The sequence below is a fragment of the Botryllus schlosseri genome, chromosome 2 (genome assembly GCF_051294905.1).
Source record: "Botryllus schlosseri isolate E-star chromosome 2, Bs_hap1, whole genome shotgun sequence".
In the NCBI taxonomy this organism is placed as follows: domain Eukaryota; kingdom Metazoa; phylum Chordata; class Ascidiacea; order Stolidobranchia; family Styelidae; genus Botryllus; species Botryllus schlosseri.
This window is the reverse complement of record NC_137237.1, coordinates 28324652-28348697: the sequence shown is the minus strand read 5'-3', so window position 1 is coordinate 28348697 and position 24046 is coordinate 28324652. Positions and strand designations below refer to the sequence as shown.

At 39.9% G+C, this 24046-nt stretch overlaps 2 protein-coding genes and 1 long non-coding RNA gene across 4 annotated transcripts; 1 reads left to right on the top strand and 2 right to left on the bottom strand.

Annotated features, from left to right (window-relative positions):
- Window positions 1-670: 670 nt before the first annotated feature.
- LOC145434366 (uncharacterized) lies at window positions 671-4185 on the bottom strand. Its single transcript, XR_013913356.1, has 3 exons — window positions 3811-4185; window positions 3208-3368; window positions 671-1106 (listed from the first exon to the last, which is right to left on the bottom strand). It is a non-coding gene; the product is annotated as an uncharacterized LOC145434366 (long non-coding RNA).
- A 1577-nt stretch (window positions 4186-5762) lies between these two features.
- On the top strand, window positions 5763-6733 carry LOC145434365 (uncharacterized). Its single transcript, XM_080311732.1, has one exon. The coding sequence runs from the start codon at window positions 5778-5780 to the stop codon at window positions 6663-6665; it is 888 nt and encodes a 295-aa protein (XP_080167858.1). The 5' UTR covers window positions 5763-5777; the 3' UTR covers window positions 6666-6733.
- A 6829-nt stretch (window positions 6734-13562) lies between these two features.
- Window positions 13563-23928, bottom strand: LOC145434364 (dynein axonemal light chain 4-like). 2 transcript variants are annotated; one of them, XM_080311730.1, is made up of 4 exons: window positions 23789-23928; window positions 23416-23502; window positions 22165-22248; window positions 13563-13789 (listed from the first exon to the last, which is right to left on the bottom strand). In XM_080311730.1, the coding sequence occupies exons 2-4, from the start codon at window positions 23488-23490 to the stop codon at window positions 13625-13627; spliced, it is 324 nt and encodes a 107-aa protein (XP_080167856.1). In that variant the 5' UTR covers window positions 23491-23502; window positions 23789-23928; the 3' UTR covers window positions 13563-13624. The 2 variants fall into 2 exon arrangements, with proteins under 2 accessions (XP_080167856.1, XP_080167855.1); XM_080311729.1 differs by lacking the exon at window positions 23789-23928 and having other exon boundaries at window positions 23416-23576.
- Window positions 23929-24046: the final 118 nt, after the last annotated feature.

Below are 24046 nucleotides of genomic sequence, written 5' to 3'. Positions count from 1 at the left end.
TTCAACTATGACATTTCACATCGCGCGGGAATCGAAAACGTCGCTGCAGACACCTTGTCTCGTATTTGCTCCGTAACCGGTTCAGGTCAAAATTTGAATGAAATCCATGCACAACTTGGCCATCCCGGAGTTAGCCGATTGGCCCACTTTGTTAAATCCAAGAATTTACCGTATTCCACGGAAGACGTGAAACGTATCTGTTCCAGCTGCCGTGTATGCGCAGAACTCAAACCTAGATTTTATAAAGGAGATTCTCACCAATTGATCAAAGCCATTTATCCCTGGCAAAGAATATCAATCGATTTCAAAGGTCCGGTCCCCGGTAAACGTAAATTCATTTTAATCACCCAGCAAACACCCGATGTCCAGTTGACTTCCTGCGGAAAAGACGCAGGACGCCCAGTGTTACTTCCCTGGAGTGGATTTGTCGACTACTAGAAGCGTCCTAAACACTTCCTCAGTTGGTCTACTATGGACGTGAAGCGACTCCATATGGACTCATTGGATCTGCTGTGAACGTGACTTGACTCCCTATGGATGCGTCAGACCTACTGTGGACGCGACGTGACTCCCTATGGATATGTCATTTACCACCTGTTCTATTCCTCAGGATTACTATATCAGGACTCCCCACCTAACCTGGTGCAATTACATGGAATTCAACATCATATAAACTATCGAACTGTTTATATTGGGTTACTGTAAAACGACAATTGCAAAATACAAGTACAACATTAACTAATGAACTATTACTGGTAAACAAAGTTCAGGCTTACGTGAAAAATCGATCAGGAAATCACTACGAATAAATGTGTCAGTGGGATTTTGTATATAACAGCAAGTTCTAAGTCAATTTTATATTACCATTACAAACATTTCAATTGAAGTGCATCATGAAATTAGAAATAAACGTGTCACATGACTTTGAAAAAGTACAACTGCTAATACAACTAAAACAGGGAAAAGCATGGAGCAATCATAAGTAAAATTTACATTGCATATTATAAAACGATGCATCATTTGCACCGCATCATGTTAAGAGCGCGAGTGCGTATTCGCAATAAACTTGGTTGCAACAACAGTTTTCTTCTTGGTCTTTGTTTTGCCTGAAACATATACAACAATGTCAGCAAATCATTTGTAGAGCCACTCTGCTGACATAGCACATGAAATTTGCGTCAGAGCTGCTTCAATTTCTATTCCCTCATGCATTAATTGTGATCCACTACTTCTACTTGTGCTGAGTGATAATTTATGACGATACTACAATGTCTACTCGAGTGCGGGAGCTTCTGACGTTGTGATACAGAGTATGAAACCCGTCAATCATTAAATTGTGGAAACACCTCAAGTACATACTTCAGTACTTTCCAGAACTTCTGCTTTACCTAAAATAGTTTTGAGAAGCCGTGTATATCGCTGCTTGAGTGCTTGAACCCGAGTAGAAATACATTGCGTTACTCTTACTTGTACTGGACTACTGACGCTACAAATATTTCTAATTGAGTGCTGAACATGATTGCTTTCCTTATCTCTGTTTAAAAGCATACAACTACGACATTCCTCAAGTCTCCATATTTTGACCATGTCGACACTTGGAAGTAGTTTGATGTCTTGTTAATCGCTATTTATACTATTTAGTACGGTACTAACGATGAATACTTTGACCACCTTTATTTGGAACTATCACCTACTACAACTAGGGCTTGCCACGAATCTGAATAGACTCAATAGAGTAACGATAAGTCGAAACAGATGATCTTTTAGGGTACATAAATTGTATTCAACAAGAATTCGAATTCCGATTCTATGTACCACTGCGAGGCCTAAAAACATAGATTCGTCATATCGCAGAACATGGCACATGTAAGACGTAGCTACGCACGATCGTGTGAATGACAAATGTATTGTCTCAAAGTACAATAAAATAGGAATTATCTTAAATCTAAAAAACATTCTTCGATATGATGTAGAGCCGGTATTCATTTTCTTCGAACTCGCATACGAGATAGATATTTCAACTTTTCCTTGTTCATAATGTTGTCACATCATATAGAGCAGAGGCTTCAACTTCAAATGTGGTCGCAGGTCAATTTCCGGATTTTTGACGACGCAGCAAGATAGGGATATTCAATGTATAATTTCCATGTAGGCCTTATTTGACGGGAGCTTGCAGACAGGCATTCCAAAAACATCTCGAGAATGTAATTTACTATTGTATTATTCACGTTTGACACGAAAAAAATCACAGTTTTGAATAGTTCAATAACATTATTTTTGTGCTGGGCATAATTTGTTAAAATAATGAGTTATAGAGATGATGCAATAGGATGCATCATGACATCATCAAACTCTGGGTTATACTATTTCAGTTGGTGGACCTTTGACGTGTCACAGTTGTATTTTAAAATCTACTGAAATTTGATCTGGTATCAGAGCATTTGAGCGGTGTAGCCTAATCCGGGTTTTGATATAGTCGCGATAAGTAGGCTGTTGCTACTGTCATTACTAAAGTCAAATTAATTCAGAATTAGATGTTGGCTTCGATTATTATTGGAACATATCAACAACTTTAGCCATAGTAAACAGCATTGTTTCTTAGCCTTAGCGATCGCACACTTCATGCTACTCACAAGATTTCTAGCAGCCCAAAATTTATTTTCAACACAATTTCTGATGGTACCTATATTAACATCAGATAGTCAATTCACATAAAATTGCGCATAGCACGAGAACCACAGCATATAGGTCTAATTCCACTATGCATATCGTACCACAAAAGGGTCTACGGGCCCTGTTCAAGAACCCCTGGGATAGAATAGAGCACAAAATCTTCTTTTAGAACTTTTTACTTCATTTTGAAGTGAATTTTACAAGCCTGGTAAATGGCTAATTGTACAGCAGTAGAAATTCAAGTCGTTGCAACTATTTAAACTCCGGTGCACACAATATGTACTTTGACCACCAACTATGATTAAACGCTAAGAATGCCTATGCAACACCTCAACCAAATCTACTTTTTCAAACTTATTATTTGTATACTTTCCAGAAGTGCATTATCTACTTCCATTTCGAGTAGATCTAACGCAACTTTAAAGTTGTTACCTCTAGGAGTGTATAAATCCATAACATTACATCTACTTCAGTTCAAAAGATGATTACTTTCACAGCCTCTGGTTTCCACGAAGTGTATTCAATGTTTTATACCTTTTGACTTTTTCCTGAGGATGACGCAGCACCGATTTTACAGCAACGCTTGTTTCATGTGGCAGTAGTTCTTCCGAACGTTTTTGGTTCCAGTCACCAAGACATACTTTGTACAGTGTTCTTGACGTTGTTGAACACTATCAATTGAAGACATTGCCGATCTAAATAATCAAAGATATTATAATGTTTGTAGTGAAGCCATTTGTCAAGAAGCCAAGCCAGGAATCTAGAATATCCTGTAAAAAAAAGACAATGAAGTTGAAGCTGGACCATTCGCACATTCTGCTCACTACAATGACTAATCAGTAGGGCTGAGCACATTGGTATGGTTACTCAAATCTCGAACGAGTATCAATTCTTATGATTCGAGCCAAGTATGTGACTATTTTCAAGACAGCCTACTGAAATTACACGCTCTGTGCCACTATAACAATGCAGTTTATAATAAAATTATAGTTCCAGCCAGCACGTTTTAGCAGCCCGATTGCGAACCACCGTCAATTGTATATTTCCGCATCATCGATGGCACTTTTTTCAGGGTAATAAATTGCTAATTAATGAAATATCATAAATCATCATATATAGTTCGTAACTTCAACTTACATAATTTAACATCTTGATCCATGAACAATGCACCACTGCGGCGCCTTCCTCTGAAGTTTAGAACTACATAACATTGCCTGTTCAATATCTAGTCTCCTGGTAGAAATGAAGTAACTTTGTATACACAAACACAGATATGTCCCATCCATATATAGTAAGAATCCATTGATAATAAGGTTGTGTTTTCTTATCGACGGCAAGATGACCATGAGCAATCAGCCTTCCTTAGGGCCCATCCATAGCCTACTTTTTTGATACTGCTGCAATGTAGGCAATGTTTCCGTGTATATATACTAATATCGAAAGTTATAATCAAGCAATAAAAGTATGCACGGAGGCCGTGCCAACATTGCGGTAACATTGCCAACAACCCGTCTGCACCTGGCCATGAACATGTTAAGTTTATAGAGTTTATAATTGGTTTAATGTTTGAGTATCCTTTGATTAGAGCGAAGTTAAAGATGGGCTAACAAACTATTATAATGTTGTTCCTAAAATACCCTAAATATAAACCAATATTGCCAAAAATTCTTACATGTTCACTGAAAGCCTCAATTATTTTATTAACGCTATTATAGATGGTTATGGTTATATACTGTTGTGGACACAAAAATACGAAAATGGATGTTAATGTGATGCTACAATCTTCATGCATCCACAAATTCAGCAATCTCACATTCCATAAAGGAACATTCCACATTTCTATTAGCCTACATAACATTTCAAAATTCAGTATATACCGATATGTTATAAAATACCGGTACATTACTTTATGCGGCATCTGGTTTGCCGATTGGGTCCTGCAGTCCTAGGAAATCCTTGTAAAACTTTTCACAGGATGCACATGAATGGCAAGTTATTGCTTGTGAGACATTATGGAACAGAGCACAATAAATCAGACTTCTATGATCAATACATTATCATATAGTATCAAATGTAGCCTACTACAAGAATTATCGGCTTGCATGAGTTACTGATTAGCAGCGGGTCGATCAATTCCGTCTGTAGGTGATATTACAGCCGTGTCACTATAATCATATAATCGAATTCATTATATCGCATCAGCAGTTCATGATGATCGAGACTATTGCTGTTTATTAAATATAGCACTCAAATACCAAGCTCCCTGCCCTTCCGGTACTCATGATAGAGACATCTCACAGTCCACGCTGTTAACGTTTCCAATTATGAACTAAACCCTTACTGTTATAATTCGTACCTCCGCCATTGCTACATACGGTGATCAAATTGAATTACACGCGCGGCGCATGCGCGATGCTCGCCAAATAGAAGAAGGCAGGCTTCTGGTTTTATGGTTGGATGAATCTGAAGCAACAGGCGTGTTCGACTCCATTATCGAAATAGCCGAGAGGATTGCTTACTGCGTTGTTCCGTGATTGGAATAGTCATCACAATCCCATCATGACGATTATCAAGTTCTGATGTCGGAATATTTCACATGCATTACGAGTATTTGCCCCTGATGTGGGCATTTTCGACCCAGTAATGTCACAATAAAATAAGCTACTGTGTCTCTGTATCGCACATTATATCGAGCCTCTTTAGCACTGTGCGACCTCAATGATCGACAGCCGGGCTTGTGAAGTTCCACGCGATGAGAAAGTCACACCATATCAACATTCACGGCTTCACTCCACCAGATTTCACTTGTATCATGACTGTATTCAACACAACTTATTCAGCATTGACTGCAGAATAATGCACATTTGAGTTCATAGAAACGATTTCCCAGTAAGGACATCCAAATCAACTCCTGTGTTGGTGGCATCCAGGCATCACACTATTATGACATCCACTGGAATGGTCATTGGTGACTGGCATAGGAGTACTCTTAAAGTTACTTCCTCTGGGGGTCTCTTGGAGTTACATAATTGGACGTCAATTTGTGACTTACTGAGCAAGTCCTCAGTCACAAAAAGTGGGACGTGGGACGACTGGGCACAATTATGGACGTACCCGTAAGTCCGTGGGAGATCGGGTGTTTGCTGGGCATTGTCGACGAATATTCACGATTCCCTTTTGCATTTCCATGCTACAATATGACGTCGGAAACCGTAATCGAATGTCTAATGACGTTGTTCACTCTCGTTGGATTGCCTGAATATGTACATAGCGATAGATCGATGTCATTTATGTCGAAAAGAATGAACGATTTCCTAACGAAGAAAGGTGTTGCAACAAGTCAATCAACCCCTTATCACCCCACTGGCAACTCCCAATGTGAGAGAACCAACCAAACTGTTTGGAGAACAGTTAAACTACTGCTTGCCCAATACCAAATGCCACTGTCCTCATGGGAGGAGGTACTCTCAGACGCATTACATTGTATCAGGTCGCTTCTGTGCACGGCTACAAATTGTACACCTCACGATCGATTTTTCTCTTTTCAAAGACGATCAATGAATGGCTCTTCATTACCCGATTGGCTTTTCAAGTCGGGCACTGTTCTACTGCGTAAGTTCGTCCGCGATAAGAGTGACCCTTTATGCGATAAAGTGTATTTGCTCGATGCTAATCCAAAATACGCTTTGATTCGCTATCCAGATGGCAGAGAGTCGACCGTCTCCACTACAGACCTTGCTCCTTATCCGCGTATGACCAATGTCACCGAATCCTTGCCACAAGAAAAGAAATCTCTTCCTTCTCGATCGGACTTGGATATGCCCTCCAGCGAAATCGAAGAAGAAAAGGTTACTCAGGCCGACGAATTCTGTAGTGAGGACGCTACCATCCCTGCGGAAACCGCTGACAATGCTCAAAGCAGTTCGACTCCGAGACGCTCTTCACGGACAAGAAGAGCTCCTGATAGATATGGGGATTTCGTGTCCCATTAGATAAATTTTGTTTGAAATGGTTATTTTCAGCGCTAATGTCTGTTTTATTGGTCGGGGAGATTGTGGTGATCGCTATCGTCTCATTCCGGTTTTGTTATTATTGCTTAATTGGTTGATTATGTACTCTAGTCCTAGGTATAAAACCATTGCGTTTCTATTTATTGTTTGTCTTAGTTAATAAAAGCCTTGGATGTAAAGAGGTGTATTCGATTCACAACAACACGTAGTAAACAACATAACGAAGTCCACATCGTAACATTAAGAGTCAACGGACGCTTATGTAAATTATAACCGAGCTGTTCCACGCCGTAAAGATAGCTCACAATATCTGTATTAAATGGATGGTAGGCAATAGGCATAGGTGTGTGCAGGCAGGGCCATAACAGCACTTCGTCAGTCCGCCACCTCGTAGGGTGATCAACCAAACTTCTTGGGAGCGTCGCCAACCAGACCCACACCCTTTACCCCACTACTCGAAAGCGCGGGTTCATTCTTTAGAGGTGTCAGTGTGTGTGTGTGTGTGTGTGTGTGTGTATGTGTGTGTGTGTGTGTGTGTGTGTGTGTGTGTGTGCATTGTATAGTTGTGCCAAGCGGGATGCAAATTTCAAATGCAGTACTGAATTTTGTCAATGAAAATTTAGGGCGCGTAATTATTGTATAGGTTCGGCCTACTTCGGCTATAATTAATCATATATATTCGGGTGGGCTCGCTATTAATTTGGCCTACTTTGTGGCACATTGTTATTTCGTGACTGCCAGGCTGCTATACAGTCAAATGAAGAGATTGGAATCACTCAAACGTACAAGACTATATTAAGAGAGAAACCTCTTTCGTCAGAAACACACATTTCCAAATTGGCATTTATTCTTCATGTGGGGCATCATTTTTCTCACCAGCACTAGCCTCATAGGCGCCTACCGCCTACATCAGTGAATGTTCAACTAAAAAAAGCATCATTTGTCATGGCAGAATTATATGTTCACTTTATATCTTATTATCTTATTACTTGATACGGGCACTAACTGCTGTTATTTCGCAATTCTTCAAAAACGCAACGCAAAATCTTAACATTTCAACTTGCCTCCATAGGCATCCGCTTATACACCATGTTAGCGGGGGCTGTAGCTAGAACGAAAATAGTTGAGTGAAAATCGTCAGCTATAAAATTAGGCAATGAATATATTGTGACGCAATAACTAAATTACGTCAATCTTCAAATGAAAATTGTTCTCTCATGGGGCCTTATCATTTCAATCGTTATATTGTTTTCCAATATGTGTTAAAGACTCAAGTTTTAAGAAGTAAAATAAATGCAAATGTTATTACTTTTTCATGCAATCCTAATCACAATGGACTTGGATTTTGCCGTGATCAAGAAGTAATCGTAGTACATTGATGAAGTGATCACCCCGTGTCTGGTGCAGATACAGTCTGCAATGTTCGTCTCACCAACACTCGGTCATATCAATGCAATCTCACACAGGAATGCTAAAGTATTGTTGCAATTATTCTCATTGAGCCGATGCTGGTCCCACCCAATATGAACGCAATCTTCAATTCCACCACTATTGTCCGGTTGGTGTGATTTCCAGTAAGAAACAGGCTCGGTAGATCCGTCTTCCCATAGCCACACGCCTTCATCTGCTAAGTCGGTCAAACCGATCCACACAAATTAATCAGCTTGTATTCCAGTCAGGAGTATGACTTCACTATAATGTATGAAGAAATGATGTAGAAGGTTGTTTCGTAACAAATGTTCGTGGTTTCGTGACACTTAATTGGGTAAATGAAGCTACCGAACTGTTTATGAGGTAGCTACTGAGTACACACACGGAGCATATTTCTGTTAAGCGAATTTTAATATTGGAACGCCGCGAACCAGTGTTGGGATGACTCGAGTCACTTTTTCGTATGACTCGATTTGACTCGAGTCACTTTGCTGAAATGACTTGACTTGACTTGACTCGGCGTATCAGAAATGTGGATTGACTCGTGACTCGGAGCAAAATTCACGAGTCAATTTCAAGTCATCAAGTAATCGGTGTCGATAAAAATCACTGTTTCTTGCATATGTTCGGATTGTTCGCGCAACGCCGATGTAACCCGTGAGAGCGCCCAATCTGTCAATGATCGTGCGTTTTACTGAGCCTCCATATTCTCTCACAAATATATTGATCGCAAACGAAGTGATCGAAGCTATAACTACCTACGTTGTCGTAAACTTTAGTATAGTCAAGTAATTTAATAGCAGAATGCAGGGTTGTAATGACTCGAGTCATGACTCGACTCGAGTCATGACTCGACTCGAGTCCGACTCGAGTCACGATTTTTTGATGACTCGACTTGACTCGAGTCATTTTTTCAAAATACGGAAATGACTCGACTCGACTTGAGTCAATCTGTGTATTGACTCGACTTGGACTCTCGAGTCATTGCGCATGACTCGATCCAAGTCATTGACTCGAGACTCAGACGGCCAAGACCGACATTTCATTGTAATTCCGAAGCCAACACACTATTAGGATTTCGTCTGTTGGTACTGGAACTTAAATATGCGACCAGAAACGGCTAAAAGTTAGGAAATTGATATATTATAAATGCGAAACATCCGATATCACCAAACAAAGTTATAAAAAGTGAGTTTGCCAAGACTTTAACTGGAAACTGAGCAGTCTATACAATGACTTGGACTCGGACTCGAGTCATAATTCCATGACTCGGACTCGACCCCCTGCTCGCTGACTTGGACTCGGACTTGACTCGGTGGTGAATTGAAATGACTCGAGTTGACTCGAGTCAAAACTATAAAAGTGAGATTGACTTGTGACTCGGAGCCTTGTGACTTGGTTCCAACCCTGGCAGAATGTCTATTTCTGTTCTGTGTTCTTAACTTAACAAAACCTCTTGCTTTATTGATATTGAATTCGAAAATAGTTTATATAGTCCTCAACCATTGGCGCAGGCTCGAATTGTATCATATCAATTTGCAAAAGGGTAATATATTGCATCTAATCAGTTCGTTTCTTTATTTTGGCTGGTAACTATAAACTTAGGCTGTGCAATTACTTACGTAGTTTATTAGTTCTACTTATATGTGAGCGATATAGCTCCTTACTTGCGTGTATATTTAATTCTATATTCGTTCATCGGTTCTAAATCAATGACCACTCAATCTGTATTTCAGACAGCTAGCAAAATACAATGACGAAATCACGCCTCATAGCCTACCTCGAAAAGGCATTTGACTTGAATTGTGACTTGACTCGTGACTTGACTTGACTTGACTCGACTTGACTCGAGTCACCTCCGAAAATCGACTGACTTGACTTGACTCGAGTCACCTTCGAAAATCGATTGACTTGACTTGACTCGAGTCAAAATGTGCAATGACTCGAAATGACTCGTGACTCGAAAGTAGTGACTTGATCCCAACACTGCCGCGAACCCATAAAAGCTTCGATATCATGTCAACGTAGCGTACGATATAGGCCTAGCAAGTTCGTACTAATTCAAAATAAAGGCGTATATATAGTATAGGCTACTATAGTTAGATGCAGCAACGGTAGCATAGCAACTCAGTGACGACTGCTCAGCGACTGTTCAAGTTTATTCAAGATCCTGCAGGTTTATGCGCTTTCACACCAACACATGTTGAGACCAAAGACATAATACATAATATGAAAAGCAGGGGTGTCAAACATACGTCCCGCGAGACCATTCTGAGTAAATTGGAAAAGTATCGCATTATCCAGCACATTTATAACATCAGTTGAAATTTTCAGTAATAAATATTTTGACGTAATTAATTATAATCCCTCAAGACAGTAAATGTCGAACATGTTTATAGGCCACAGCCATCTGTCGGCAGTGATGATTTCTCACTCACGATAACCATCAGTAACAAGTTTGTGACATTGACACTACATTCGGAGAAGGCAAAATTGCACACTCAGTTCGGAACTTTTTGGAAAAATGTATCGAATAATACTCATCCACGGAGACGGAAACGACATCCGAAATCGCAGTATGTAAAATGCACCGAGCATATAATATAGCTACACGAAGAATATTATTCAAATATATTTGGTAGCACTGCTGTTTACCTTATTCTGACCCAAAAAGCTCCAGCCCCAGTTTCCATAGAAGCGTGAATAGTAATCGACTAATAACGATTGAAACAACGAGGAGCATAAATATATCCCAACTTGTATCGTCGTCGGAGCCACTGCTTTAGTGGTTTATGACTGTCGTAAATCAGCCAATCATCGTATTTGTGCCAATTCCATGGTTTGCGGATAACGGTGTTGCTCGAACGGAGCCCATATTTTCCGTGATATATCAGGGTTGTAACCAAGTCACAAAGCTCCGAGTCACAAGTCAATCTATCTTTTATGGTTTTGACTCGACTCAAGTCGAGTCATTTTCTATTCACCACCGAGTCAAATCCGAGTCCAAGTAATCGAACAAAGGTTCGAGTCCGAGTCATTGTATTATGACTCGAGTCCGAGTCCAAGTCATTGTGTTGACTGCTCAGTTTCCAGTTAAAGTCCTGTTAAACCCACTTATTTAACTCTGTTTGGTGATATCGAATGGTTCGCATTTATAATATATCAATTTTCCTCACTTTTAACAGTTTTGGTCGTATTTTCAAGTACAAGTACCAATATACGAAATCCCAATAGGCAGGTTACTTTACTGTTCTTCGAAATGACAATGAAATGTCGGTATAGGCCGTCTGAGTCTCGAGTCATATGACTTGGTTCGAGTCATGCGCAATGACTCGAGTCCAAGTCGAGTCAATACACACATTCACTCGAGTCGAGTCGAGTCGAGTCATTTCCGTATTTTAAGAAAATGACTCGAGTCAAGTCGAGTCATCAGAAAATCGTTACTCGAGTCTGACTCGAGTCATTACACCCCTGGATATAATGTAGGGGAGATGTGGTACCGATGGATCAAAAATTGCAAAATTATATCTGGCCCTCAAATCTTAAACCGAGAATAGCAGATCTTTTGCTGTCTAACACTTCGATACAAGCTCTACCTATCGTGGACATTTCATGAATATCCGTCTTTTCAAAAAATATTTATAAACGTCAGACTCGAGACAACTTTTTCGTATGACTTGACTTGACTCGAGTCACTTTGCAAAAATGACTTGAGTTGACTTGACTCGACGCTTCGAAAATGCAGATTGACTCGTGACTCGAAGCAAAATTTACGAGTCAATTTCAAGTCATCAAGTAGCTTAATCGATGTTGACTAAATCGCCGTATCTTGTATAAGTTCGGATTATTAACCAGTCACTCAATGATTGTGCGTTTTACCGAGCCTCCATTGTTACACCACTAATGAATTGATTGTTAACGCAGCGACCGGAGCTTATAGCTTACGTTGTCGTAAACTTGCTCACCTCAACCTAACCCTCTTGCGTGCTTTAAATCGAACGAATATCGTCCATACGTTTATAATTGCATATCATGGATATATATGCGGGTAGGGTATTGCTCCATATCATTTTATTGATATTCCTGATGCTTCATAAGTTCATATTCTATCTTATATTTTGGCTGATAATTATAGATCAGGGGTTTTCAGAGCTGCTTCACGCGCAAGCCGCATATCAAAAATCGTTGCCGTAAAAGAGTCACAACACAAAAATTTATATATACTGATTTATTCCGTCACAAGGAAATGTAGGGTATCGAATGAAGTCTATTATTGTGTGGTATCAGACGATGTGTCTCCACCTAGGCTGAAAGGTGTTTGAAATCGGACTTATATGACGTCAAACAGTTCGGAGCTCGGTAATCATAATACTTCGTAAATATGTCTTTTTTGTGTAACTCTTGGCAATTAAGGTTTTGGTGTTTGGTTTCGTAATGACGATTCAATTCTAGCTTTGGGATTATTGGGTGAATCTTGACGGAAAAGGCACAGTGGCTTACGCTCATTATCACCGATTGCACATTGCACACTCATTGAAGAGCCGCAATCAAATACTCAAAGAGCAGCATGCGGCTCACGAGTCGCAGTTTTCCCAGCCCTGTTATAGACTGAGGGTATACCGCTATACTTGCGTAGTTCGAGAGTTCTACGTATCCATGAGCGATAGAGCGCCTTCTTGCGTGTATAATCAACTCTTTTTACGTTCCTCGATTCAGAATAAATGGGGACTCCATCTGTATTTAAAACAGTTAGCAAAATGCAATGACCTTGAATCATTTATCGTACTTTGAAAATTCAACTTGACTTGACTCGAGTCACCTCCAAAAATCGGGTGACTTGACTTGACTCGAGTCACATTTGAAAATCGAGTGACTTGACTTGACTCGAGTCAAAATCTGCAATGACTCGAGATGACTCGTGACTCGAAGGTAGTGACTTGATCCCAACACTGATAGTAACATAAAGGATCTTCATTTACTCTTGTGGGATGCAACATCGAGTTCTCCAGCACCTAGTCGCGTCTCCGTGTGCACTGTCCAATGTCCAGTAAGACGCGTAGCCTACGTGGATCCTCAAATCACACAGCGATCCTACACCTCTGTAAGGCACGCGGTTCGCCGACTAAACCAACACAAATTTAATTGTCCTGGAAGATTTTACTCCTTAAATGGCGTGATGAAACTCACTTTCACCCGCAAGGTGGGAAAATCGTATTAAACCCTTGATCGTAATCGTCGTCATCTTATACGTTTTACTGGTTCTCCACTTCACCATACCGCGTAGTAGTAATCCCCTTCCATCTGTAAGGTGGAAAAGTGGTTCCCCATACCTAATCTTCTTTTAATTCTTATAAGCTTTCTTCAGTGACATGCGGTCGTTGCTTCCCGCCCTGATCCAACTATTTTCGCCCTATTAGTCCCATACGGAAGATGCACGCTTCAAATCTATCAAGTTACGGAGTAGAAAATATACATTTTTTTACAAATAAAAGCAACAGGTATCTCGCGAATCAGGAACACTTCCAAATCGTGATTGCGGTGGCGCCTCCAAAAAACATATACAATATATTCTTCATTTCGTGAGTGATCTCGAAGCCATAGCCTTCGCCGACGATGGCGTGCCACGACGAGCCAAACTTCTTATCCATGTTCTCTTTGATCATCTTTGCAGCGTTCTGAACAGAGATCAGCATGCGTTTTGGATTTGGATCGGAAAATCAGGGTTACGTAAGCTTGGCCAGATATTGGAATTTCGAGAAGCCGGTCTTGGATTTGGTCATGGAATGTGACTTCTAGATAATTCCGTGTCCTTATTAGTGGATTAGGGCATGACAAGAGATGAATTCTGGAATCGACTTTGAATGTTAAACTCAAATAAGCAATAGGATTATATTTTATAAGAAATTGAGGATGGATTTGTACTCAGAGGTGGTCAGTAACGCAGTACTTCTACTTTTTCAGGGTGCTCAAGTAGCTTTGTATACCTGCATTACTTACCCAAGTGGGTACGTAATTAAACCATTTCCACTTCCACCTACACAGTTGCTTAGGCAAAACTACTTTCGTTTCATACATTTGACTTTGAAATAAGTAATTTTTGGATACGTTTGGATCACTTTTTGAGTTAAAGAACCGCGTGAAACAGCCCTCCTATCACCGTAACTGAACATATTTTCGAATATTGTTCGTATTCGTAGCGTCAATAGTCATTTTACATAAGTCGCTTTAAATATATCTTTCAACATTGAAAGTAGACACCGCCGATTAACTACTAAAACTACGCGACCAAACTCTAGCAGTCACGCTCAATGGAGTATACGCTGATTTAAACTTCATTTGAGCAAAATTTTGATATTATTTGAAGATTTAGAGCAATTCCCACGTGTAAGTCATTCATTAATTCATATAGCTTTGGCAGTAGCCTAAAGCTCGGTGTGCTGGGTAGCTGTTGTTAATAGCTGGCAAACTGCCCTGCCTAAGACAGACTTGGATGCAATATAGGTTGCCCGGTTTCGCCCTCAATTACGCTACCCTAAATCAACATAATTTAATTCAACTCGAAAACTGATCACATTTAGCATGGCAGTGCAGAACGACGCCGTGCTTTCTGTAGTCACTACCAGCATTGGGATTAGTCTCATCGCAACCTACCTTGAAATAAATTGATGTCCTGTTCAATGTTTTTTTGCTATTTTCAAACAAGTTTGGGGAAATTTGTCGGAAATGTTAAAGACTCAACGATTGGAATGCGGATTTAAACTTGGTGTAAGACATACCATATATATGTATACTATTAGTTCAAGTATGGGCGACCTGTGGCAACCTGTAGACGGGACTTTGTGCGGCCGCCAACACCCAATTCAATTAGTATGTGCTGGCGGCCGTCGACTTGCAAATTGAAATTACAAATTCACTCCCAAATTTTTGAGAGATTTTAATTAATCTTGAAATTTTCTTCGCGCTCCGCGCAATTCAACATAACTTCATTTTTCGATTTTAATATAGTAGCACCCTATTCAATCTGAGCCGGAATCGTGTGCTCCTCACGAAAGAAATTTGTTTGTGGTACTTTTGGGCGATTTCATTATATTTCCACTATTTCCACTGCCGATACAATCGACAATCCTGATGATGGGGGGGGGGGGGGCGGGTCAAGAAATAACAGCATGCAACAAAGTGACTAATAACAATTGGCCCATATTTACGAGGTGGCGGCCACCTCGTACAAAACGCTCAAACGCCCAAGTGATTTGTGGCCAGTAATTAGTAATCAGGCGAATCGATGCGACCTCGTTAGAGACGTCCTCGATTTCGATACGCGCGTGTGCCAGGCGCGTAGCCACGGGGGTTTCGGGGTTCGAACTTCTCTATTCGAAACGCGAAACCCCGTCATTTTGAAATGATCATTCTAACTCTAATATTCGGTTGCAATTCAATAATTGTGTAATCAGTGTTCCGCGCGGCGGGTTTGCGAGAAACGTGTCGTCAATTAGCGAGAAGAATCTGTGATTATCTGCCGCTGAGATGGTCGCGGAATTAGGCCATTCATTCCCGTGCGTGTGGCAATCGTCGCTAGCCTGATTTATCGCGTCTCGATCAAGCCTGGTTCCGCAGGCTTCAACAATCGCATCTGCAATAGGCCCAGTCCACACTATATCATCGCTTAACTGCGCAATCGCATCTGCATTGGCGACTTCGGCCTGGTGTGCACGATATCATCGCTGGCTCACACAATAGCATCTGCAATAGGCCTGGAGTGAAAGAGATCATTGCTGGCCTATGGCCTGACCATCGCGTCTCGGGCCTAGCATGCCTTGGCTCCTATCTTTCGCTGGTTTGGCGACGATGCGGTCGAGTTTACGCTAATTACGGTAGTGATTGTTCTATGTCATATTGATTAATAAACGACATCACGAAACTGAATAGGCTAACATCGAATCGCTGCAAACAGACTTTAACGTACGAAATTGATTCCCGCTAATACTTGAACGTTACGATCAGAAGATGTGTATCATGTCTCGAGTTCTGAAATACGACAAAGGTTTGAAATCGGTGCCATCAAGTTCGGACATTTTGATTTGCGAAAACTGTATACAGCCGAGACTGCGTAATACGCGCGCCTATTTAATTGTTCACCAGAGATCAGGAACTCGCTAATTGACAGCACTCCCGCGCTCTTTGGCAAGCTCATCATACGATTAAAATCGTCGATACGAAGAGATTATATGACCGCCATTTACACATGTACTTGACCCGAATTGAATTGATGCTATATTGGTAAATTTGAAAAAAAACTCCAAATTCCCCTAATTTTTCTACTGGCTACGCGCCTAGCGTGTGCTGAAAAGCACCATCCTAGATCTCCTCTCCCGACCAGACGCCCAAATGTACGTTCTGCTTTTCTGAAATCTAAATTATGTGCGCCCATATTCGTTTACAAAACCATTCATGAGCTAGCTAGCTTCGTGATAGGAAATCGGAGCGCGAAATTGGAGGGTGTGTTGGTGTGTGCCTGCAAATTGGAATTCATTTCTGCGCAGATTCGTTTCTATAACAAGGCTTTGCCAGTGGCATTAATCGGGAAATGCAGCAAGACAGCTTAAACACCGATATAAGGAGAAAACACCGATATAATGAGAAAACAATTGTCGCCACGAAAGCTACTCAATACGGTGTCACGCTCAAAACCGATTCGTGGCGATACTGATTAGAATACACGCTTTCTCATTTGCCATCATCCATATTTCTTGTTATCAACTTGATACATTCGTACTCTGAAATTATCGCACGAAGTCATATTTCAGTGTTCCTTTCATTATTAACGTGATGCATCACGAGAATATGGGTGGCAAAAATTCTGATTTTATTCGATTCGTTTGAACAGGGAACCTTCTACATTCCGATAAACTTCATTGCTGGATGTACTCGTATCCAGAACAACATTATCGAATATTAAACTATTAGGCATTAAATAGACAGTGGGTTTCTATTGGTAAGATCGCGGCATGCGGCCGGAAGTGGAATTAATTCTAGCCCAGGGGTGGCCAACCCGCGGCCGTAGAAGGAAATTTGTGCGGCCGTCAACACAACACGTAATTCAATTAGTATGCGTTGGCGGCCGTCGACATGCAGATTGAATTTACGAATAGACCGATGTACTCCAGAAACGCTTCGCGAACTTAAATCGGGAAATGCACCAATGTTTCAATCATCAAACAATTGCCGCGAATCGAGTTGGTCAACGCGAAGCAAGAAACCGCAAGAGGCAATTACTAATTGGCTGCGCGATTTCGCGTTTGTAATCATCATTATTGTCTGCTGGAAGTTTTCGAGAGTTGTCATGTGTTACTTGCAAGGCCAGTGCGTAGTGTATTTCGTTACTCACGCGGGGCATTGCGCGTGAATAACATTGATGCAAGGGATGCAACTGCAGATTCCGTCGGACGGACTGGTAGCGCAGGCCGCAGTTACACTTCAAATGATCGTACCGTTTTAAGATCCATTTAATAACTCGAACGCATGGTTTGATATTAATGAGTGCAGGGCCGATATTAAAACGTCACGCGAATGGTTCAACTCTGCACGTACACCGGCGGCATGCAGTAAAGTGCGTTTTCGTGCGACGATTACGTCATCGATATGGAACAATTATGACGTCACAAGAATTCGCCACCTCGAAAAAAAATAAAAGTCGGCGCCTGCGCCCAGTCAGTCAGTATGCTTTTATTCATCTCACCAACAAACACAACATGTAAATTGGTATGGATTGGGAGACGACGGGGGACCGGAAGGTCTTAGATTTAGTCGCCACCCAGCGGAGTTATAAATGAGTAAATATGGCACGATGTAAGTCTATCAATACTAACGATTATGGCGGTTAACCAGTGGTCATAAAAATAACAAAAGATAAAAATCATGGAAAATCAGCAGTAAACATCCAAGCATAGTACCGGTATACAATATACAGTGTATACTAGGGTTCTTCAAAAATGACTTTTTTTTCTCAAATCGTACTGGATACTTGATGAAATTGTTAGGTTACCTAATTTAAGCCTACACACAAAATTTGGTTCAATTCCAGCCAGTAACCACTTTGCTACAGGAGAATAAAGTTTCTATTTATTATATAAAAATAAATAACAAAAAATTTGAAAATTTTCTGTTCACCCCATGAAAGTGTTAGGCTGTCTATAGAAACGATGCTCACCAAATTTGGTTCAATTCCAACCAGTGGAAGCGGAGTTATTGCCGTCAAAAAATTTGGATTTTAATAAAATAGTATTTACGGTGACCGATTCTTTGTTCATTTATTATAGTTGTGCTCACCGTAAATACTATTTTATTCAAATCCAAATTTTTCAACGGCAATAAGTCCGCTTCCACTGGTTGGAATTGAATCAAATTTGGTGAACATCGTTTCTATAGACAGCCTAACACTTTCATGGGGTGAACAGAAAATTTTCAAATTTTTTATTACTTATTTTTATATAATAAATAGAAACTTACTTCTCCTGTAGCAAAGCGGTCACTGGCTGGAATTGAACCAAATTTTGTGTGTAGGCTTGAATTAGGTAACCTAACAATTTTATCAAGTAGCCAGTACGATTTGAGAAAAAAAGTCATTTTAGAAGAGCCCTAGTGTACACAGTGTGCCCAGCAAAAATATGCATCATAGCAAGAACAACAAAGATGCATTATCCTTTATAACATGGGCTGAGAAAGGATAAATATTTTATAGTAATATGTGATACTGCTACTAGCAATTACCGAATTCATTCGTGAATCTGAAAAATTTTCGCGACAATATGCAATCCCAGCAACTAATCATAACATTGCCACTCGCGATTTCAGTGCTTACAATAGAATGAAAAGTAGAATAGTCCGGAGTTCACCGGGAATGGATATGGACAGATTAACATAGGTATTTTGCGTCCACTTAGTTCATTACGGTTATGCCCTGGAATGCGGCCTTAGGCTACGTAAGTAATCGAAATGCGGCCTGATTAGCAAAAAGGTTGCCTACCTCTGTGTTAGATGATGTGCTCTTTTTGACATGACGATAAGTGCAGGGGGTCAGGGGGGCGCAATTTTTTTGACCATCACCAAAGGGGCGCATGTCCAAAAAGGTTGAGAACCGCTGTATTAGAGGGTCGAGTCCGAGTCATAGTGTTTTGAACCGAGTCCAAGTCCAAGTCATTGTTCAGTTTTCAGTTCAAGCCGGTTCAACCCAATTTTTCAACTCTGCTCGAGTGATATAGAATATGCTTGAATTCATAACATCGCAATTTTCAGTCTTAACAGTTTCTGGTCCTATTTTCCAAGCATCAGGACTGATGGACGAAATACCAATAATGGGGTGACTTTACTATTCTTCGAAGTTAAAATGAAATGTATGCCTTCCAAGGCCGTCCTCGTCTCGAGTCATGTGACTTGGTCCGAGTCATGCACAATGACTCGAGTACAGGTCGAGTCAATATAAAAATTGACTCGAGTCGAATTCTTTTATGCATTTGAAAAAATGACTTGAGTCAAGTCGAGTCCGAAAAATCGCGACTCGAGTCATTACAACCCTGTTTTGAACCTTTCATTTTCTACTTTCACTGGTGCAGGATAGACACCTCCCTCTACTGCTAATTTAGTAGGAACGCCAATTACTATTACTTTGACCACTTCTGCCTACCTACAAGTACTGGTATTAGGATTCGGAGGCCGGATTTAGCTTTAAGAATCTTTGGTGCTTAATTTGAACTTGAACATGGAATTTATATCAATTCGCAATTTTTGTGCGACTTTTGAATACTGGATGTCTGCATGATTCGACTAAATTCAGGATTCCGACTTTGAAATTCAAATACAGAAAACAACTGCTATTTTGCATAAGAAACCAACAGCAATGAAGAAAAACAAACTGGCTCAAAATTTGCTATCAGTGCTTCTGTGAAGCAGAATGAAGAACATCATCATCATTATCGTCATCATCATTGGTTTATTAGCAATTTTATCAGTTCCATACACCACAAAAATGTGATACAATGAAAAGACAGGAAGGTGTCGAAGCGACTTGGAGTGGTCTATGGCATCAGACACCCACCTTGGCCTAGGCCAGTGGTCGGGAACCTTTTTCGACCAAAGAGCCATATTGACCCAATATTTCCAATCATAACTCACAAAGAGCCATAAATGTCAACGGTTACGTCACAACACTACTCCATGGGATTCGTCGCGCCATATTTCCTCTGCTCACATGAGTAGATGGAGCCAAACATTGTCTCTACAGCAGTAGGCTACATACCTTGAAACCAATGATTATTGGGATTTTCTATGGATGTTTATAAATGACTAGATTTTGAATTTTTTTACTCCCATTTTCAAATTTTGTTCGAAATAAAGCGCGACATGAGAGGCAAGGCATAGGTGAGACACAGAAGGGCCAAGCTTCACTTGTGATAGCGCAACTCATCGTAAATATATTCACCGATATTAATTAAATGTAATAGTCGCACTGAATCCGAACACGGTATGTAAATATTGATCGACTTGATCAGTATTCGGCTATTTACGCTACACACCTACATTTTAACAGCGGTATTAGAAAGCTACATGGATAGCTATGGAGTTGTTGTTAATTTGAATTTCGAATTGGGAATGTCACTTCCAATGCAGTTCTTTCCTAGGCGTGGATCAGGAAGAAAATGTGTATTTGAAAGCTTAATTGTCACACAAGCGTCGCCATGTCCGGTATTATCTTTGATCAATCAATCCAAGATTTCAAGGCGCGCGATATCGTATACATCGAATTCGCGAGTGATGTTAGTCGTCGGCGCGACATCAACATACATTTAAGGATTTTGAAAAGAGGGATGCGAGCCTCTAACCCTGGATACCTCACTGTCTTGGTCTGTCAAAGATCTGCTTATGCTGTCACAAAAATAATTATTCTGACCGTTATGGATATTAACTAGTTGCTGTAATATTGATATACCGGTCCAAGTACTGAGCCTTGGGGTACACCACAGGTCACCAGGTGACGTAAGAAAAGAATTCTCTCTCACCATTAATCAACTACAAGTAGTGAAGGTTTCAGACACATTGGATCAAAAATAGCTGCCAACACCTATCCAGCATCTCAAAAATCTAACAGGAGCAAAAAATAAGCATGGATTTGGGTTAGGGTTAGGAAAAACAGATTTTGGACTGAATTTGGATTCATGAATTTTCTGAAACAGATTTGAACATAAAATTTCTGATTCATAACAGATAGGATTTCAAAACCTGATAGATCGTGTTTGATTCAATCCAGGTTCCCAACACAATTTTCTTACATATCAAGTGGGTATGGATTTGCATATGTACCGGCATTTGAAAAGAACGATCTACTCTGGTTCGAGTTCACAGCCTCATCATACAACTAATCACTAATGATCTGAAGGAATGGTACTCTAGTCGATATAGCACAAAGTATGATAGCCGCATTGTTTGGAAATTATTTCTTTTCTAGTGTCTGAAACCTTCACTACTGGCAGTTGTATAATGGTGAGAGAGAGAGAGAGAATTCTTTTATTACGTCAACCATGAAATAGAGTAGGCCATATTCACAACCATTCAAGTCCTAAGATAAGAAATTATTATAATTGACAAACATATATAAATTACATGGTATAGACTGGGAGAACCAATATGGCCAAACTCTTCCGACCAGAGTCACCCAAGCATATTTAGAAGTACCCGGTAATATTAATAATCAATTTCCTCCTTCAGTCAAGTAGGAGAAGACGGCAAGTCAGGAAACGAAAATAAAAGAGTGCAACACTAATGAAGGACGGCTTCTGTTGTTGGCAGCCTTATGTTCAGAATAAAACAATTTGACCCAAGTAGGCCTGTACAGTGTTGTTTTATTATAACATATAAAATGAACCAAAACAACAATTGCATTTATTCAAAATACATCACTATGATGGTGTCATGTATTGTTGTACTTGGATAAAATAAATTTGCAATACCTAGTTTGAAGCTTATGATATCGAAGAGTATGTACAATGGCTTAACTTACTTCATTGTTTGTGGCGAATTTTTCACAGGCGGTCACACAAAGCTCCATGGCTTCAACTCTCATTTCTTCCGGCATATCTGTATGCTGCCATAGAATATAATCGTTAGGTCACCACCTTCAATACTTACCATATATATTAAGGCCTACTATATGTGATTAGCTACACAAAAGTTTGATACGCAGTTGGACCTTAGCTTACGGCAAAGTAGGGCATTGTTTTGAAATATATAAAAAATGCTGAGGTGGTCCATTTGGTCACTATGATACTTGAGAACAAGTAGAAGCGATATGCTACTGTAAATTTCTACTCATTCAAAAAATTGCAACATATGCATTATCTAATTAGCTAATTACTTCTAAATTAAAAGGAGTGCTGAAAATTATATTCAGTTACTGTGATGTAGAGGCCATATGAAACAGTTGATGGGACAATTTCACCTACAAGATTGATGGAAATCTATCAAAACAGAACTTCCTATTTGACAAAATTTGAAAGAGTAGCGTGACGTAGGAAACAGTTGAAGTGAAATTAGTCTAAAAAGATCATCAATTAACTAATTAGCAGTAGTCTACAAACCGTCCTTGAGTAGGCCTACTCCAAAAAAGAAGAATTGCGTTATTACTGACCACTTTTCACTATAGTTTTTCTATCCGAGCGCAAGGATGGCAATTAATCAAAAAATTATGATAGGAGGATTTGGATACAAGTGGTTCAACTGGAACCTTGAATTATATCAGTCGAAACACCTTGACGAAAGTGCTGATAGTGCAGTTGGACTTAACTAAGACAAGATAACTTCCTTCATTTGCAAATTAGACTTAGCTCAGCAAATTTTCCCTTGTGAAATTGCATTCATTTGCACACCTTTTACCAATATGACTTACGAGTGAGACGTTTGGTAAGCCAAACGACGGATAGGCCGTAAGATAAAAATGGCTTCAAATTTTGCAGGTAAATGTGCCATTTGTGTGTGAGTTATGAAGCATGAGCCCATACTATCATGTAACCGCCCTACTTAGCGACAGAATCTTCAACATATACTGAGCTAACTGAGGCCTACAAAAAATAAAAACAGTTGGATATTAATAGTGTGGGGTTAGGATGAAAAAATATGAATACAACAAAACATAAATTTAACATTAATTTAGAATCTTTCAATTATAATTTGGATATATTATTCTTTATTAGAGGTTGTGGCAACGGTCCAAGATATAATGTATGATAAATTATTAATTAACATAACATCTTACCCGAATCAGCGGATAACTGTGTAACCGTCGGTAGTCATGAGCTTCTTCTTTTTTAGTCTCTGTAGCCTCCGTCATAATGTAAAGTATCTTAATAAACAACTCACTAAATTCCAATATAAATACTGCAGTTATAATAGTTGAGATAGCTATTAATATTGAACATTCAACAGTTTATCCGGTTGGTTTTTACGGATGCATACCGTATGTGAATTGATAGGCATATTTGGTAATGCAACAATACTGTTTCGGAATTAAAGATGTATTTATGAGCTTAAAGGAAGCTACGTCTTTACGTCCGCAAAACGCAACGGTAACCGTATCGATCACTCTGAAGCGTTGAAACCCTGAAACCTTTAAGCCAATGGCGATTTACCTCTTTCCTCGACCACGATTGCAATGGATACTGTTGGGAAACCTACTTCCCACTAAATTATGTCATTTAGAACTTCAAATAGCTCCTACTGCAGTGAGTTATTGAATTTATACATGTGATTTATTAGTACAGTCAATTTCAACAGCAATCGTTTGCTGCTGTTTCTCGTCATACTTTACTGGTTGCCTTGACAATCGTTCCGCTTCGCTTGAAATACCGGTATCCGGCATTATCATCAATATCTGACCCGGTGCTACG

What these genes read in the sequence shown, in the direction of transcription:
- LOC145434364 (XM_080311730.1), bottom strand. Translation starts at nt 23,490, where the DNA reads ATGACGGAGGCTACAGAGACTAAAAAAGAAGAAGCTCATGACTACCGA. An exon ending in ACAGTTATCCGCTGATTCGG is followed by an intron (nt 22,249 to 23,415) that starts GTAAGATGTTAT and finishes ATTCTATGGCAG; the next exon opens with CATACAGATATGCCGGAAGA. An exon ending in AATTCGCCACAAACAATGAA is followed by an intron (nt 13,790 to 22,164) that starts GTAAGTTAAGCC and finishes ATCTCTGTTCAG; the next exon opens with AACGCTGCAAAGATGATCAA.
- LOC145434365 (XM_080311732.1), top strand. Translation starts at nt 5,778, where the DNA reads ATGGACGTACCCGTAAGTCCGTGGGAGATCGGGTGTTTGCTGGGCATT.